The sequence below is a fragment of the Rosa chinensis genome, chromosome 3 (genome assembly GCF_002994745.2).
Source record: "Rosa chinensis cultivar Old Blush chromosome 3, RchiOBHm-V2, whole genome shotgun sequence".
NCBI classification, from domain to species: domain Eukaryota; kingdom Viridiplantae; phylum Streptophyta; class Magnoliopsida; order Rosales; family Rosaceae; genus Rosa; species Rosa chinensis.
In genome coordinates, this window is record NC_037090.1 from 21,484,113 (window position 1) to 21,500,336 (window position 16,224).

At 37.0% G+C, this 16,224-nt stretch overlaps 2 protein-coding genes and 1 long non-coding RNA gene across 3 annotated transcripts; all 3 read right to left on the reverse strand.

The window, feature by feature from the left end:
• Positions 1-1,969: 1,969 nt before the first annotated feature.
• On the reverse strand, positions 1,970-3,092 carry LOC112194865 (NDR1/HIN1-like protein 10). The gene has a single exon (XM_024335110.2). It carries the CDS (start codon positions 2,990-2,992, stop codon positions 2,309-2,311), a length of 684 nt encoding a protein of 227 aa, XP_024190878.1. The 5' UTR covers positions 2,993-3,092; the 3' UTR covers positions 1,970-2,308.
• Positions 3,093-8,240: 5,148 nt separating this feature from the next.
• On the reverse strand, positions 8,241-9,340 carry LOC112193225 (NDR1/HIN1-like protein 10). The gene has a single exon (XM_040515829.1). The coding sequence runs from the start codon at positions 9,242-9,244 to the stop codon at positions 8,561-8,563; it is 684 nt and encodes a 227-aa protein (XP_040371763.1). The 5' UTR covers positions 9,245-9,340; the 3' UTR covers positions 8,241-8,560.
• Positions 9,341-13,078: 3,738 nt separating this feature from the next.
• On the reverse strand, positions 13,079-16,012 carry LOC112194715. The gene is made up of 6 exons (XR_002934116.2): positions 15,535-16,012; positions 14,904-14,927; positions 14,723-14,809; positions 14,442-14,519; positions 13,424-13,490; positions 13,079-13,267 (listed from the first exon to the last, which is right to left on the reverse strand). It is a non-coding gene; the product is annotated as an uncharacterized LOC112194715 (long non-coding RNA).
• Between the last annotated feature and the right edge of the window lie 212 nt (positions 16,013-16,224).

A 16,224-nucleotide genomic window follows, 5' to 3' on the forward strand; every position in this document is an offset into this window, starting at 1 on the left:
GATCGGGTCGAAAAAGAAGAAGATGTGGTCAATTTTTGTCGTGGTGTTTTTTTTTTCCCTTCTGGAAATGACAATTGTAGCCCCTAAAGTGGGCTCATTTGTCAGACCTAACATGAGACATTGGACACGGTTGAGGAAAATTGAAGAGCTCCGGGGGGAGGGGGGGGGGTGTAAAATGATTAAATTGAGAGGACATGGACTCACATGAAGCTACCTCCAAATCTCAAGGGGGACAAACTGATCAACTCATAAAAAATATAAAAAAATCATCACTTGTTGGTGATATCGCAAAAACCTTATGCTTATATGTTTATGAACCGCGTAAGGTTTACTTGGATTTCATTTCATCTTTAATTTGCTTTTTGTTTCTGTCAGTATCGGGAGCCTCTACCTAGAGAATCATTGGTGGGAGTGTGTGTCCTCCTCACATGTAGAGGTGGCAAACAGGTCGTTAAGCACGAGCACGGCACGGGCCCAGCACGCTTAAAAGAGGCCCGACACGGCCCAAACCCGTTAGTGGCCCGGCACGACCCTAGCACGTTAGAATAACGGGCTGGGTTGGGCCTAGGAATATTGGCCCATTGGTCCGGCCCAGCCCGAGCCCTTAATGGGCCCGGCACTGCCCGAGCACGACATATTGTGGGCCGGCCCGTTACAAACACAAAATGAAATTTTTAAAAATATTTAAAATCCACAACGATTAGATTTGAATATTAGACCTCTTTATTTAAAATCTCATGACAATTCCACCAATGCTATTTCTTTATATTGTCAAAATAGTGAAATAAAACATTATATCCTTGTTTTGACATAAAGTATTTTTTCTAATCTCATAATAATACAACTATAGAATGAAGGAAAGAATAATATGATACTAAATCTTCATTATATTAATAAAGATTAATCTCACAATAATATACTACAAGCAATATATTTTGACTTTTTTTTTTCTTTCTTTCTTGTAGTGGAATATAAAAAATATTAGAAAACTAATCTTAAAAAGCTAAGATTAAGAAAAATATTGTAGAACTTAATTTATTTTAATTTTCTAAATAGTTAAATAAAATTAATTTTTATTTATTCAAATTAAAATTTTTAAATCGTGCTTTATAGTAGGTAGGCACGAGCACGGCCCGACAAGATATGGACTCGAGCCATGGGCCGGACCGGGCTTAATGTTTAAGTAAATAGGCCGGCACGATAATAAATGGGCCGCCCCAAGCACGGCACGAAGCACGACTAGGCCTGCTTAAAATGGGCCGGGCCGGCCCGTTTGCCACCTCTACTCACATGCACTATGAAGGTCTTGTAGCCGACCTACGGACTGTTTTGCGCCCATGTCTTGCTAACCACTAGAGGTGGCTCTAGTCGACATGGATGCCGGCGATCTGTCACAATCCTTATTGGGAGCTCCGGCGTATCTCCGGAAAACTATGAGGCGGTCTTCGGTGGCTATTGAGCTATGTATTTTCGATATTTGCGCTCGATACACTTGTGGTATGAACACTTTTAGATTGGCAATTTTTGTCATTTGATCCATAATTTCGATTGGAAATAACCTATAAAGCCTTGTACAATTGTATGTCTCAGTTCACAGTAACTACACATTGTTGCACTTCAGGAGCTCAATCCTTTCAATTTTTTTTTTTATTATCAAATAAACAACTCATATACAATAACTAGTTTATTGTGAGCCGAACTTACGACCTCCCGCTTATAAAGGGGTGTCTTATACCACTAGACCAAAGGTATTGGATCATAATCCTTCCAATTTTGAGCAACATTTTGTTTTTGTCAGTTTCATATTCTCTTAAATATAACTGAAAATATCAAATTTATTAATATTCAACTCCAACTTTAAATATCACTAAATGCAATGTTGAGAATTTGGAGTATCTTCTCACATTGGAAATACTGAGACGTTGCAAGAGAGAGCTTATAGGGGTTTGTAATTCTTCACCTATTGTAAATTAATTGGGTGTGATGTTTAAATAAGATTAGGTACATCAATAATATTATCTAAATAAAACGATCATCAATATTCCGACCAAAAGATAATTAAAAGTATGAATATCATGTAATCCGGGTTGTCCTGTGCATAAAATTAAGAAACCGAAGTCGGCCATCTTCCTAGTGAAACAAGAAAAACTGAAACTAGAGAATCAAATACAACGTAGAATAAATAAAAGAATCAAGACTACCTAATAGGACTCTCCTAAAGACAGATACCCTGGCCTCTCAATGCATCTGAATAAACAAGAAATGAAGTCCCCTGCTCCACCATAGAATCATATATGACCAGAAATTATCAATTGAAGTAATCAATTGAGCATTTCTCAGTCTGAAAAGTACTAATTGAATTTCCATTCTGACTCAAAGGAACCTTCAAGTCACATTCAATTCTAGGCTTGAACTTTCCGGTCTTGATTCTACCCAACTTGAACCGAATCCTCAGATAAAGCTTCATCTCGATCTCGTAAACCCCAGCACTCTTCTGTTGATTAAACTCCTCAAGAAAGTTGGATCCAACAATCAATTGCTGTCCCTGAAACACCGGGTTCAAAACGTTTGTGGTTTGGTGGCCTTGGTAAAATGGGGTCAGAGTGACCGTACTAAACCTCTGGTCCTCGTAAAGAGCTCTGGCTTCGATGCGATCATAGTAAACGCCGATTTTCTTGTTGGGGTTTCGGATGGTGAGGTTGAGAGCGAGATTGTAGTGCAGGTTGCTATCGGTGGAGAAGTTGAATTGTGTGAGAGTGGCATCTGTTACGTGGAACTTGACTCTGGTGGGGCGGACTATGAGCCAGAAGACGAGGAAGGCTAACCCCATAAAGACAACTGCGGCGAAGATGAGCTTGAAGACGAGACCGAAGATGCAGCTACAGCAGCAGCTGAGGGGACCTCCGCCGCGGCCGGGGCGGTGGTAGTTCTCTCTCGGCGGGATTGATGGGCCATAATAGGCTCCATTCAAGTGGGCTTGTTTCTCTGACATGAAAGCTGAAGTGAAGGAAAGAGAATATAGACTAATACGTACAGCTGAATGAATTGAATCGGGTGAAGAAGAATGAAATTTGAAGGAGATGAAGTGAGGCTTTTATAGAGGGGTAGAGAGGGAGAGAGTGGGAAACGAGGAATAATTGTGCTGCGAAATACGGTGAGTAACGCAAACTGACGCGTTAGAAATCGAGGCAGCGTGTGGATGGGTTCTTTCTTTCCCGGTAGATTCCCTGTCCCCCGTCGAGTCATTATTTGCTTCACTTTAATTTCTCATTTCTCTCTCTTTTTTTTTTTCAATTGAATAATTTCTTATTTCTCTTTGGCAATGCTAGTTGTGGGAACAAAGATTAATCACACGTTTCCACGTGTACAAGGATTATGAGAAGCGTAGGAAGTGTGCTAATTAAACTCACAGTTCAATAATTAAACTCACAGTTCTAAACGTTCACCGCCATTTAGGGCGGTCATTTTTTTGTGATGAACATTCAGAAGTGATATAGCCTTTTATCATGTACCTACTTCCCACAAATACCAACCATGGTAGGTACAATACCTCAAACAATATATATATATAAATATTAGTTACTCTCTATACTTACAGGGTTTCGTCGTTTCAGTCCCTGACCTTCGAATTTCACCTAAAAACTTCTCGAACTCTCAATTTCCTCCCAATTGTTCCCTGTCGTCAAGCCTCCGTCAAAGATTCTGTTATCTTGCTGATGTGGCAGTCGTTTCACTCTAAAATGTCTATTTTACCCTCACTTTTAAAAATTAAAAAAATTAAAAAATAAAAAATAAAATTTTTCTTTTTTCTCTTTACTTCCTCTTCCAACGGAGCCCCAATCTAGTACCAGAGCTTCCCTCCATCACTATCAGTAAACCCAGATTTCATTTATGTTCTTCCTTACCTACTCAAAACCCCCAATTTCATTTCTCTCTCTGGACATGACAGCGACTCTGTGTCTCAAGGCCACTCCCTCTTCCATTCTCTCGCTCTCTCTCACCTCCCAAACACCACAACCACCTCCTCTCTTTCCCCAAAACCCGCATCCCCAAATTCGCCACCGTCACCATGTCGTCATCCTCTGCACTTGATCCGCCCTCTTCGCCCTCAGTCATCGGGTCAATGCCGCAGCGATCTCCTATTCATTGCAGATCTCCATTGATCTCGTGAGGCTCGTCCTCGATACCTTAGTGTCGGTTCTTCATTTAGAGTCTGACCCACTCGTCCAGGCCAAGCCCAACATCATGGATGAGGTTGGAGTCGATGTGCATGATCTGGTTGTTCCTCTACATTCAGTCCTACTAGAAATTGTTGCCCAGAACGCACAAGGATTTTGTCGTCGTTGCCGATGTTTGGCCCTCCACCTCAGCTTTCGACAGGATATTTGTCGGCTTTGTTGCTGTTGCAGGTGATGATTTGTGCCGAAATTGATTGCTTTTTTACTTTGGGGTGATGGATTGTGCAATGTTGCTGCGCTTAATTGGACTGGTGAATTTGGGAAGATAAGTTTCAGGCAAATTGAATTACGTTTGTTGAGATTAGTACTTTTTTTTTTGCTGTTGGTTTGGAATGTAGGGTAAAATTTTATTAATTCGACACACAACATGTCGATTTATGGATCTGCCGGATTTCGAATTGAGCCGGGCACTTTGCACCATCAATCGGTTTCTTGTGATTCTTTGAAAAATAGTTTGGATAAGTTTTTATTGATTTTTTTATGTTTCTCTTACCTTTTTGTCTGATTATTTTATGAAGGTCATGGTAAATAAGGTGGTTAGCATATGTTTTCGGATGATTCTGGTCATGGGTATGCATATTCTCGGTCCAGTGAGAAGAGGATGAGAGCTTCCGAAAAATAGATGGAGATAAACAGAGGAGAGGAGAGCTATGGAAGAAGAAGAGGTAAAAAGGGAAGGAAAAAAAATATATAGAATTTTTTTTTTTTAAAGTGAGGGTAAAATAGACATTTCAGCGTAAAATGACCTCCATGTCAGCAAGATAACTGAATCTTTGACGGAAGCTTGACTGCAGGGACCAATTGGGAGGAAATTGAGAGTTTAAGGAGTTTTTAGGTGAAATTCGAAGGTTAGGGACTGAAACGATGAAACCCTATAAGTATAGGGAGTAAGCAGTATTTAACTCTATATATATATATATATATATATATATATATATATATCTCTCTCTCTCTCTCTCTCTCTCTCTCTCTCTCTCTCTCTCTCTTCTTTTTCTTACCTTAAAAAGTTTTCATATACACCCTGACATTTTGGTGTTAAATGTCAAAATTTGTGACAGCATGAGTGTCATATAAGTGATATTGTTCTCCAACAAACAATCAACATGATATTGATCGAGCCTCTTGCTATCGCATGATAAGAGCTTATATATTACATTTAGTAGTAGTAATTTTCTTCCCATTGCAGTTAAAACAACATATCTTTTACATCACATATCAAAACATGTACGTGCATACGATAAGTAAGATGTAGGAAGAAATTAAATAATAAAAAGCAGCTTGTATAGTGATTTTAGTTTGGTTGTAGGACTAGGCAAACAAAGAGTACAAGAGTTGAATTCAAATAAAACATAGGGGAGTGAAATCCACACTCTCCATTTTACAATCTACACTCCTTCTTTCTTTTTTTGGTTGAAATTTTGATAAGGAGATAAAATTCAAGTCATTAAAGACAACATTTACATTACTAAAAATGGAAACATGGAGTGTGGATGGTAAAATAAAGAGCATAAAATTCACTCCCCTGAATAAAAATTATTTAATCCTTGTAAATTATATTTAAAAAAGTATGATAATGTAAAATACAATGTATGTTAGCGTGTCATACATATATGTAGTGGTTATTGTTTGATATTAAAACTTTAATGTCAATCATAGGTACATCAATGTACATCAATGTCGATGCAACAATGACCAAAGTTGGGTAGAAAACTCGGGAATCAATTTTAATTTAAAATAAAGATGTCATTATCTAATAACTCCTCAATCAACGAGAGATTCAAACTGCATGTAACTGCACAAAAGTCATGCAAGCACACGTAGCATTGGGTTAAAACTCCTCTGGTGACGATTGTTTCTTATAAATTACTTTTAAATCTTATATAATTTTGTTCACCTACGCATTTAATGAATTTCTTACTCAGTTGTGTTCAATTGTAATTGGATTCGAGGGTTGTCATTCCAAGAAGAGAGCACCGACAAAACAGGAGAGAACTAGGGTTGGAGAGGGTAAAGGAAATTCTTTAACCTATCCGGTGGCGCCCCTGCATTCATCGTGGCTCTTTGCCTCATCGATGAGAGACAAGTGCTTCCAGACGGGGTCTTGGGATCACAAGGGTTCTTCTCTGTGATTCTTTTCACAGGTTCAGGTCGACTATGGTTCTTCGCTTCTATCAGGCGGCGGTGTCGGTGTGGAAAACAGACATTTGGCAATTGGCGTGGAGGAAGGAGCAAGAGGCCAGATCATGACGGTGATATGCCATGGATCGTATAGCGTTGACTTCTACTATAAGGTGGGTTGCTACACGGAGGCGACAGATGTGGTGGATTTGGGCTCTCAAGCTGGTGAACATGGCGACGACAAGGCATGGTAATTTTTTCAGTAGTTTCTCGATGATAGAATTGGTGTGGTTTGCTACATGGTATCATCGACTTGGGGAGCTCAAAGGCATCGATTTGAGGTTGTGGCTTGCAAGTTGGGTACCTGATGACATGGCTGGGCGTGGCCTCTCCGATTCGATTTTAGGCTAGCCGATGCTTCTGGGCGTTCGGCCCCTTAGCGGTCGCCTAGGCAGTGTTAGGTGCTAGGCCAAAAACTGAAACCAACAAAACCCAGCTTCAGACTTCGACTTCGCTCTAATTTGAATGTCAGACACAATTCCGGTTTGAATTTCAATAACTGGAAAGTAGTCCAATGGGGAAAACAAAGATCAGAGATCTATGTGAACCAAATTTACCTTTGCGATCGGGCTTGGGGCACCTCTTGATGAGCCGGTAGCTGTCGTTAGTGAACTCTCTAAGAATCCACAACTAAGTTAATTCTCTCACTATTCTAGAGCGAGAGAGAAGACAGGGTTAGAAATTTGGTTGCGTGGAACTTTACGTGTTTTCTGTTTTGACTGAGATCTATCTATGAAGGTTTTTTTTTTTTTTGGAAAGAATCTACGAAGGTTTCTTTAGTTACCTTTAATCTAGAGAAGATAGAGAAAGTTGGCTTTATCATTATAATTATATATTACCCTTAAAGATAGACACAAGCTGACAAAGCTATACAGTAGTGTTCACCTGGTCAGTTGCTGACCAAAAAAATTATGCTCAACAACCCTTAGATTTATATCTAAGGGTGGAAAACAAAACACCTCAACTTACTAATAATTCTCTTTGCCCTTGGATTTACATCCAATGGTGGTTGAGCATTATTTTCTTGGTCAATAACTGACCAGGTGAACATTTTCGCAAAGCTATAACTACTAGAAGTCTAGAACGTTATCATTATATCCCATTTACATTTACATACATATATATCTATACTATTATTAACAGAAGATAGTTTGCTCTCCAAAACTAAAAAATTTGACGAATATAACCCTATAATATTTAAAAACTTTAGACATTGAAATAACCAATAAGGACAATAATGTCAATTTAAAAAATAAAAATAAATTAAATTCCTTAAAATAAAATAAATAGTAGTTATTGTTGTAGAAAATTGCTTTGATTAAGAAACTACCCACTTCCTTACCCAAAAAAAAAAAAAACACCCACACACAGAGTGTGGGCACATGCTAGTGTGTGTGTGTGTATATATATATATATATATATATCTGTGTGTAATAAAAATAAATTACAAAAACCATTATATATATAATTATATATGTCATAAAAAAAATTAACAAAAAAAAAAAAAAAAACCACCTAGTCCCCGCCTAGGCTCCCTCCTAGGCCCGCCCCCCCTAGACCCCTGGGCATTAGGCATCGGACTACCGCCCAACTAGCGCCTAGCATTTTTTAGAACCTTAGCTATACACTATTCCTTTTTTAATTGAGGAAATACGTTTCTCCCCGGTTATTTCTTATTTTTATTTTTTTTAATAAATATTAAAAGAGTCTGAAAGGCATTTTCGTCTTACTTTTCTATTATGGCAGACAGATTTAATCGGGTCAATTTTCTATTTCTGTTTTCACATATGATCATATGTATTTGCAGAATAAAAAAGACATTTGTAAGATAATATATGTCACGTATATAAGGTTTTATTGTACATAAAGACGCGTAACGCGTAATATCGCACCCGGATCATCATAGTGAAAACTAAACTAAAGTATTACGTACACTCAAAATGAATAAGAATCTTAATAGGTACACTCATGATGACAGGTACCCTACTAATGCAGCAGGATCAAGTCATGAACAAGATAAGAACTGCTGTGGTAACCAATACCGCAGTTGGTAGTCTGCATGCTACCAAGGACTAAATAAACAAATAAAAAAATCAAGAAGACTGAAGATCTCTGCTAGTCTGCTCCGCTATAGACGATCAGAATCAATTGAAGTAATCAATGGAGCACTTCTCAGTCTGAAAAGTACCAACTGAATTCCCATTTTCGTTCAAAGGAACCTTCAAGTCACACTCAATTCTAGGCTTGAACTTTCCGGTCTTGATTCTACCCAACTTGAACCGAATCCTCAGATAAAGCTTCATCTCAATCTCGTAAACCCCTGCACTCTTCTGTTGATTAAACTCCTCAAGCAAGTTGGATCCAACAATCAATTGTTGTCCCTGAAACACCGGGTTCAGAACGTTTGTAGTTTTATGGCCTTGGTAAAACGGCGTGAGAGTAACCGTACTGAACCTTTGCCCCTCGTACAGGGCTCTGGCTTCGATGCGATCGTAGTAGATGCCGATCTTCTTGTTGGGGTTTCGGATGGTGAGGTTGGCAGCGAGATTGTAGTGGAGGTTGTTGTCGGAGGAGAAGTTGAACTGGGTGAGGGTGGCATCCGTAACGTGGAACTTGACTCCGGTTGGCCTGACTATGAGCCAGAAGACGAGGATGGCTAAGCCCAACAAGACAACTGCGGTGAAGATGAGCTTGAAGACGAGACTGAAGATGCAGCTGCAGCAGCAGCTGAGGAGACCTCCTCCGCGGCCGGGGCGGTGGTAGGTCTCTCTTGGCGGGACGGATGGGCCGTAGTAGGCTCCATTCAAGTGGGCTTGTTTCTCTGACATGGAAGCGGAAGCGGAGTGAAAGATATATCAAATGTATATAGAAAACCGGTGAATGAATTGGGTTGGGTGGAGAAGAATGGAAAATCAAGAAGGTAAAGCGGGGTTTATATAAGGTATAACAGCGTGTGGGAAATCATGAGGATCAACAGCGGATCAACATTGCCAATTTGGTGTGCTGCGTGTTTTAGTATAATACGGAAGGACGCGTGGTGTTGTGTTAAGAAAATCAGCACGCGGTTTCTTAGAATTTAGAAGGTTATCTCTTTCGACCGGTCTTTTTCTGTGAGTCATTGTTTCACGGGTAAGCCTTCATCGGAGACGTAGCAGCGTGTGGATGTGGTTTATGGAACTTTTCGGGTAGCCTCCATTGCGCCATGCATTGAGTCATTGTTGAGTTGCCTTGTGAGGGATATTGATAACTATGCATGGATTAACCCGACTGCTCAAACGACCAGACCAGGCCAGGAATATAATTATAGATTATTTCAATGTGACATTTATGTTACAAGTCGAAGTTGTGATTGTAACAAAGTTAACGTGATACTTCGTTTGAAGATATAATTAACATGATATGGGGGTATGGGATATATAACAATAAGCCTATAACACATATGTCATAACCTAATTCCTAATGGAAGGATTTATTTTTGCACTTCAGTTGTTGTTATAGTTTAGTAATATATGAGATTCTGGAAGTAACAAAATAATAAGAATACATTTGTAAGTTGCTAAAGACATTTACAACAGACTATCAATTTTAATAAAAAGTTAAAAATTTGACTGATTATGAGATAATTTAACTTCAACAGAATAGTCATATGAAAGTCAAATTTAACTTCTGCTAAAATCTCTAGCTAAATTAAAAATTACTTGCATCCAAACTGGTTTGAACCTTTATGTCTAAACTCTCTCTTATTTGCATATATGCAACAATCTAAATCCATGATTTAACAGTTTGAACATTACATAAATTATTAAAGGTCATCTATGTAAAAAATAAATGTAAGAACTCATTTACTCATCAGATTGCATTCAATAAATTGGCGGTTGATCATAAGACTGTTAGTTTTGACCAGAACTGTTCATTTGTTTAATTCAATCAAATGAGTAAACAATTTTTTTTACATTGACTTTTTGCAAAGATGATATTTAAGTGTTAATTTAACTTTGAATGGTTAAATCATGGATTTAGATTGCCGAACATATGTAAATAAGAGAGAGTTTGGACACATTTTCCAAACCGGTTTGGATGTAAGTATTTTTCAAATAAATTTAGCTAGAAAGGTGAGAAAAAATATATATAAAAAAATATAAAACACTCCTACATACAATTTTATTTAGTTTACACAAAACTGCTGGAGCAAAAGTTAAAAATTTGATAACTATGTTTAATTTTTAAGATAATTTAGCGGTAGAAAATGATTTTTACTATTGGAGATGCCCTAATTTCATTATTAAAACATGTTCAAAATGGATATTTATCTTCCAAAACCTGTAACCCCTAACCACATAGCGGACATTGTAGTTGTAAATGCTCGTGTTTTGCCTATTTAGGTTTTTGATAATACTTTTATGTATCCATGTTAGTAATAGTTCTTAGATCATCTCAATACTTTTACATTTTTCAAGTATTTCCCACGTCTAGGCCAAATAAATTTAAATAGAATAACAATTTATCCAAAAAAAATTTTTGATTATTAATGTCTCACACTTTTTAATTATTTTATTCTATGATCACCATGGAAGTTTTCAAGCTTTAATTCATGTTCTGTGCATTAGCGAAGGGATACTCATCTATTTTAATTTTGTGTGCTAGGACTAGATGTAGTCTTGTAAGCTTAAGAAGTTTCATAGAACTAGTGAGTGGTGATGATTTTTTCTTAACTACTGGGTCACTGAGTAAGAGCTCAAGTATTGAGATTTATTATATGTATTTATTGTATGTGGTGTTATGACTTTGAAGTCTAATGGTATATCGTCGTCTCTTGTCCAAAAAAAAATAAAACAAACCTCACGTATATGACAGATTTCACATTAATTTAAGAATTAGTAATCACTTCACCATTTTTTTTTTTTTTAGAATAGCAATTACTTCACCTTAAAGAAATGAAACATGACTTTAAAAAAGAATATATGAATATGGTTGCATTCAAACTCGAGTTGTTATGGGTGCAGTAGCGACAGCTTGAATCACTAACGGCATTCAACCCAAAATTCAAAAATGGGATCAGGCCCATAATTTTAAAAAGTATTCCGCCCAAGAAGACTATCCTATTGAATCACAAGTCCAGTCAATACCGACATATTAAAAACTGTTGAGCCCAAGGAAACAATCTTCATTTGACATTGATTATCATTGAGGAATATGAACCAGATTGCTCAACCCACGTACCGGGCCTAGCTAGCTCGGAATATAATCAGTCTTTTTCACATTTATGTTACATGCCGAAGTTGTGATATGATGATTCTAACAAAGTAACATGAGAATGTCCAAAATAAAATTTAAGTGATATTGGGCTACGGACAATTGTGCATGATCCGAGCCTAAATATTATGGCCGAACCTATCGTCTTGTTCCTATAACCAACCTCATAAACTGTTCATCATACTCAATCTCATTACACTCGCTCCAGGTCTCGGTAGTCGGTAGTTGTCTAGGATATAAGATGTTGGAAGCAATTAAATGTATGTCAGATTTTTTGTCATGATGTAATCTGATTATTATATGGTGGAAAATCAATGGATTAGATCCTAGTTATAATTCTGGATCCACCCGGTATAATACTGGCAATGTTTAGTTTTTCTAATTTTTCATCGATTCGATTATTTATATATGTATTTGGCGCCATATTTAAGAGGAAAAGTCCTAAGGAAAACAATGCGCTCGATCTCTTTTTACTGCTTGTATATGATTGCCTAGTGCATATATGTTATTAAGTTTCATCTTTCTAGTGATTCAACTATGGCCAACGTAAATATAAATAGACGAACTTATGTACCCAAAGAAAATGTTTTAATTATTTCTTTCTTTCGTTTCATAGCTTTCGATTATTTATTACACAGACATGATGTAAGTTTTCATAGCTTTACTTCTATATAAGTTGTCATGTGCAATATTAGTAACCTGAACTATTATCACTTGTTGCAAATTACTTCCAATATCAGTAATCACCTCCCAAAGGAACGAAAGATTACTTCAAAAATATGGTTGCATTCTAATTAGGTTGTAATTAGGTCTTAAAGCATATATACGGTGTTAATAATTAGGTTGTATACCCTGGTTGAATAAGAGTTAACCCAAAAATCAAATTAGTGTTCGGCCAAGAACCAAACAGCCTCAAAATCAAAGTTGTTTTTTTTTTCCTGAGCATTTAACATAATTCTTAGATGCCCTAGTCAAAATCAGGATTAACTCCAAATTTCTTATTGTTACTTGGAAAGAAATGTAATTAATCGTTTCAGGATTAACTCTTTATGTAAGACCAGTTTTATGGTAAGAATCATATAGATGTTGTAAAAGGAAGGTTATACACCACGAGGCACGAGCTGGATACACTACTACAAATTTCCCCAAACCCCACTGATTTGAATTAGTCCCTATTGGGACAAAGCACACTGAAAACAGTGGCCAATGGCATCAGCCGCTATGCAGCCACTAATGAGAAATCAGTCCCTTCTATTGTAGGTGCTATTGGGGCAATCCACACTGTTAAAACAACAGTGGCATACCAAACCCCAATGCAGCACATTACCTTTTTCTTTCCCACTGTTATTGTAATAGTGTGTTTTCTCAATGTCACCAACATCAGTTGCTAAATTTGGGGAATAAAAAAAAATAACAATTTGGCACACCTATAACCATAAAATTGTAAAATTTACTGTACAGATCGTATGCAATTTCAATTAAAATACATCAGAAAACATAAATTTCTTCATGTTCCTCTCCATGGCTGCAACTTTACCACTAGCAACTTTGCTATGCTCAGTCATACAAACATTGAAGGCTCAAATTTGAAAATCAACCTTGCCAAATTAACATTGACCCAATTAATTCACTTTGATAAGTGTAACAAAACATGTTGATATGCAGTATCAAGCATTGTACATGAATATCAAGTGATTAGTTCAATAAGATGAATCACAGAACACTATAAAAGAGAACCCAAGACCTGCAAGTACCTTCTTCAACAGTAATAAAAGGAAGTGTTTTGCCCTTTGAATGTGATAGATAGGCACAGTAGCAGACCTAAAAAGAAGAAAAAGTATCACTAGTTTAGTAAATTCAAGGATATCACCGAAATTGTAATATCATGTATCCAGTAATTGATAATAAAAGAGACCCCAAATCCCCTAAATTTTCACAATGTGTTTATATGTTGCTCTGACAGTCGCAAACTTATAAGTTTGTGTAGTTTATGAGATTGATGTTTAGCATTAGACCAGCTCCAATTAGAGAAAGAAATGGATTCAGTAAGGATTAGTTTCAGTCCAGTTGAATGTCTGTATCAAATAACAACGAAAAACACAAAATCTAGAGCAAGTTGGAAGTTCAAGATATTAGCTCACTCTTACTCATACACACCTTCATATATGTAATGTATATAGGCACAAAGAAGAAAAACAAAGCACCAACCAACATGCTAATTGCCAATGACAAATTTTATTCGGGGTAAGCCTACAAATGCATAATTCATATGACGAAAATGAAAAAAGATTAAAATAGCCAAGTAAGTCTTGCCCCATTCAAAGCTCTTGTACAGAACTACAGATCACTTTAAAGTCGAAAAGGAAACCACCATACAATGGATATCAGTAAGAACTACCCGACCAGCAACCATCGAAAGTTCTGCTAAATCGAAATAAGTTGACAGCAAACAGTTGTTCTCAACCAGTTCAGAAACAACCAACAAACAAGAAAGAAGTTTAACAAATATAGAAAAAGAAAAGAACAATTATAGTGGGATGACCAAAATGCCTGGTAAATTTTTGAGAAATGGTCAAATTAGCTTTGATTTGCCAACATTCCTAGCTCAGAGGCTGAGCCAGAAAATGATTTTGATCAGCTTAGGAAAGTTTTAGTTTACTTAAAAACAAGAAAACAGATATATTGTAATCATGGAAACTTGCTTCTCTATCTTGCCAAACATAGAAAACAAACAAGAATAGATACTAGAAAGGATTGAGTTTGAGTGATTACCCTCTTGAAGCAAACTGCTTTTAAGCAATCAAGGCTGCCCCAAAGATTAAGGCCAAGACCAAATGACCAATACTGGTGCTGCATAGGAAGAGCAGACTTTGTAAGTCAAGGTTTCCCAAGATAAATCATTCTGTGGTTGTGACTTGCTGCTCTACATTATTTTTTAAGTACGTAATTAATTCTGACACGGTGTGGAAAAATTAAGGCTAAAATTGAGAGTTCCCCCAACCAAAACAGATAGTTAACTTGAGAATCAAATGAGTAAACTCTATGACACAAACCTCAGCAGGGCCTGACTTTCCATCAACTGGTATATGTGCTACACACTTAATCCAGTCTTGGATAGCATCTGTGATGTGAGGGACAACCTACACGTTAAAAAAGAAAGAGAAAAGTAATCAATATAAGAAAAATAGGGGCCAGATTAATATATATAAAAGAGCTCAATCTCAGACAAAATACCTATCTCTCTCTGTTTATAACATCCTGTGACCGAAACAAAGAAAATTCAAACCTTTGTCAGTTGTGGCATCAAAGATAAATAGATAATACCGATATTTTTGGAATCATTGATATATGTATAATATATTGATCATATATACATGTGAAATTTAACCAACATGCCTGGTAAATCATTCCGGTAGAAATATTATTATCATGGGTCAGCTTGATTTCTAGGAATCGCTCATAGTTTCCAAGGTCCAGGTCTAACTGTGAACATTAGAAACGAAAATAGTAAACATAAAATCTGCAAATCACTGAGTCTCTAGATTTGTGCAAAAGCTTCACACTTAAAACTAACCTGAACTAAGTCAAACAATTCTATTACCCTCCAGAAAGCCATTGCTTATTCCATACTATAAGGCTAAACATGTTTGGATATTGGCATATTGCAAACCTAAATCCCCAGACCACGGAATAACTCTCCTAATCTGAAGCATATAGCTTAACTTAAAAGTTCCTACCCGGGAAATTTCAATCAAACTGAGGCAAATCAATGTCATCAGAGTCAACCAAATTCAATGAATAGACATACAAAACACAAAACAACATAGTATCATCCTCGATAAAGTTTTGAAATTGTGATTGTCACCTGGGTTGAGAGAAGATAGTCCGCAACCATTCGCGTGTCTCGCCGAGTTCAGACACGCAAGCAGTCACCCAGAAGAGAAAATACTAGAGAGGAGAGAGATCAGAAATCGAACTAAAGTGAGGGAAGAAAAAACTAGATCTTGTTCAGGTTTGAACTCTAAAGGGGAGAAAGAGAGAGACAGAGGGGAAGAAAAACTAGATCTGGTTTTGTGGTTCAGCTCGAGTCTCAGAGATTAGAAGGAAAGGGACCTTGAGTCAATTAAGCGTTCGATCAGCTCTTCACTGATCGGACGGCTATCATAGATCACCATAGTTGATAAAAGGATTAAAAGCATGTGTGTTTTTACAGTTTTGACCCCATTAACAGTGTCATACGGATTAAACAACTAATACTTTGCATCTACTGTGTACTATACACACTGATGATCAGTGAGAGGGAAAAAAAAACCCACCAATCTTTTATATCACTGTAATACTATTCATTTTGGGACTGATGACTTTTTAGTGGCTAAAAAAAGGGTGCTAATGGAAATTTGTAGTAGTGATAGAGACCATGCAGCTGGATAACTACTCATTTCAGGTCCTATGAATTTCCAAATCAAGCATCCATAAAATTGCTGAAATATTCTTGTAAATGAAAAGGGGCATGTGACATGACAACCCAATATCCAATTAATTGAGCAAAACTTCT

What these genes read in the sequence shown, in the direction of transcription:
- LOC112194865 (XM_024335110.2), bottom strand. Translation starts at nt 2,992, where the DNA reads ATGTCAGAGAAACAAGCCCACTTGAATGGAGCCTATTATGGCCCATCA.
- LOC112193225 (XM_040515829.1), bottom strand. Translation starts at nt 9,244, where the DNA reads ATGTCAGAGAAACAAGCCCACTTGAATGGAGCCTACTACGGCCCATCC.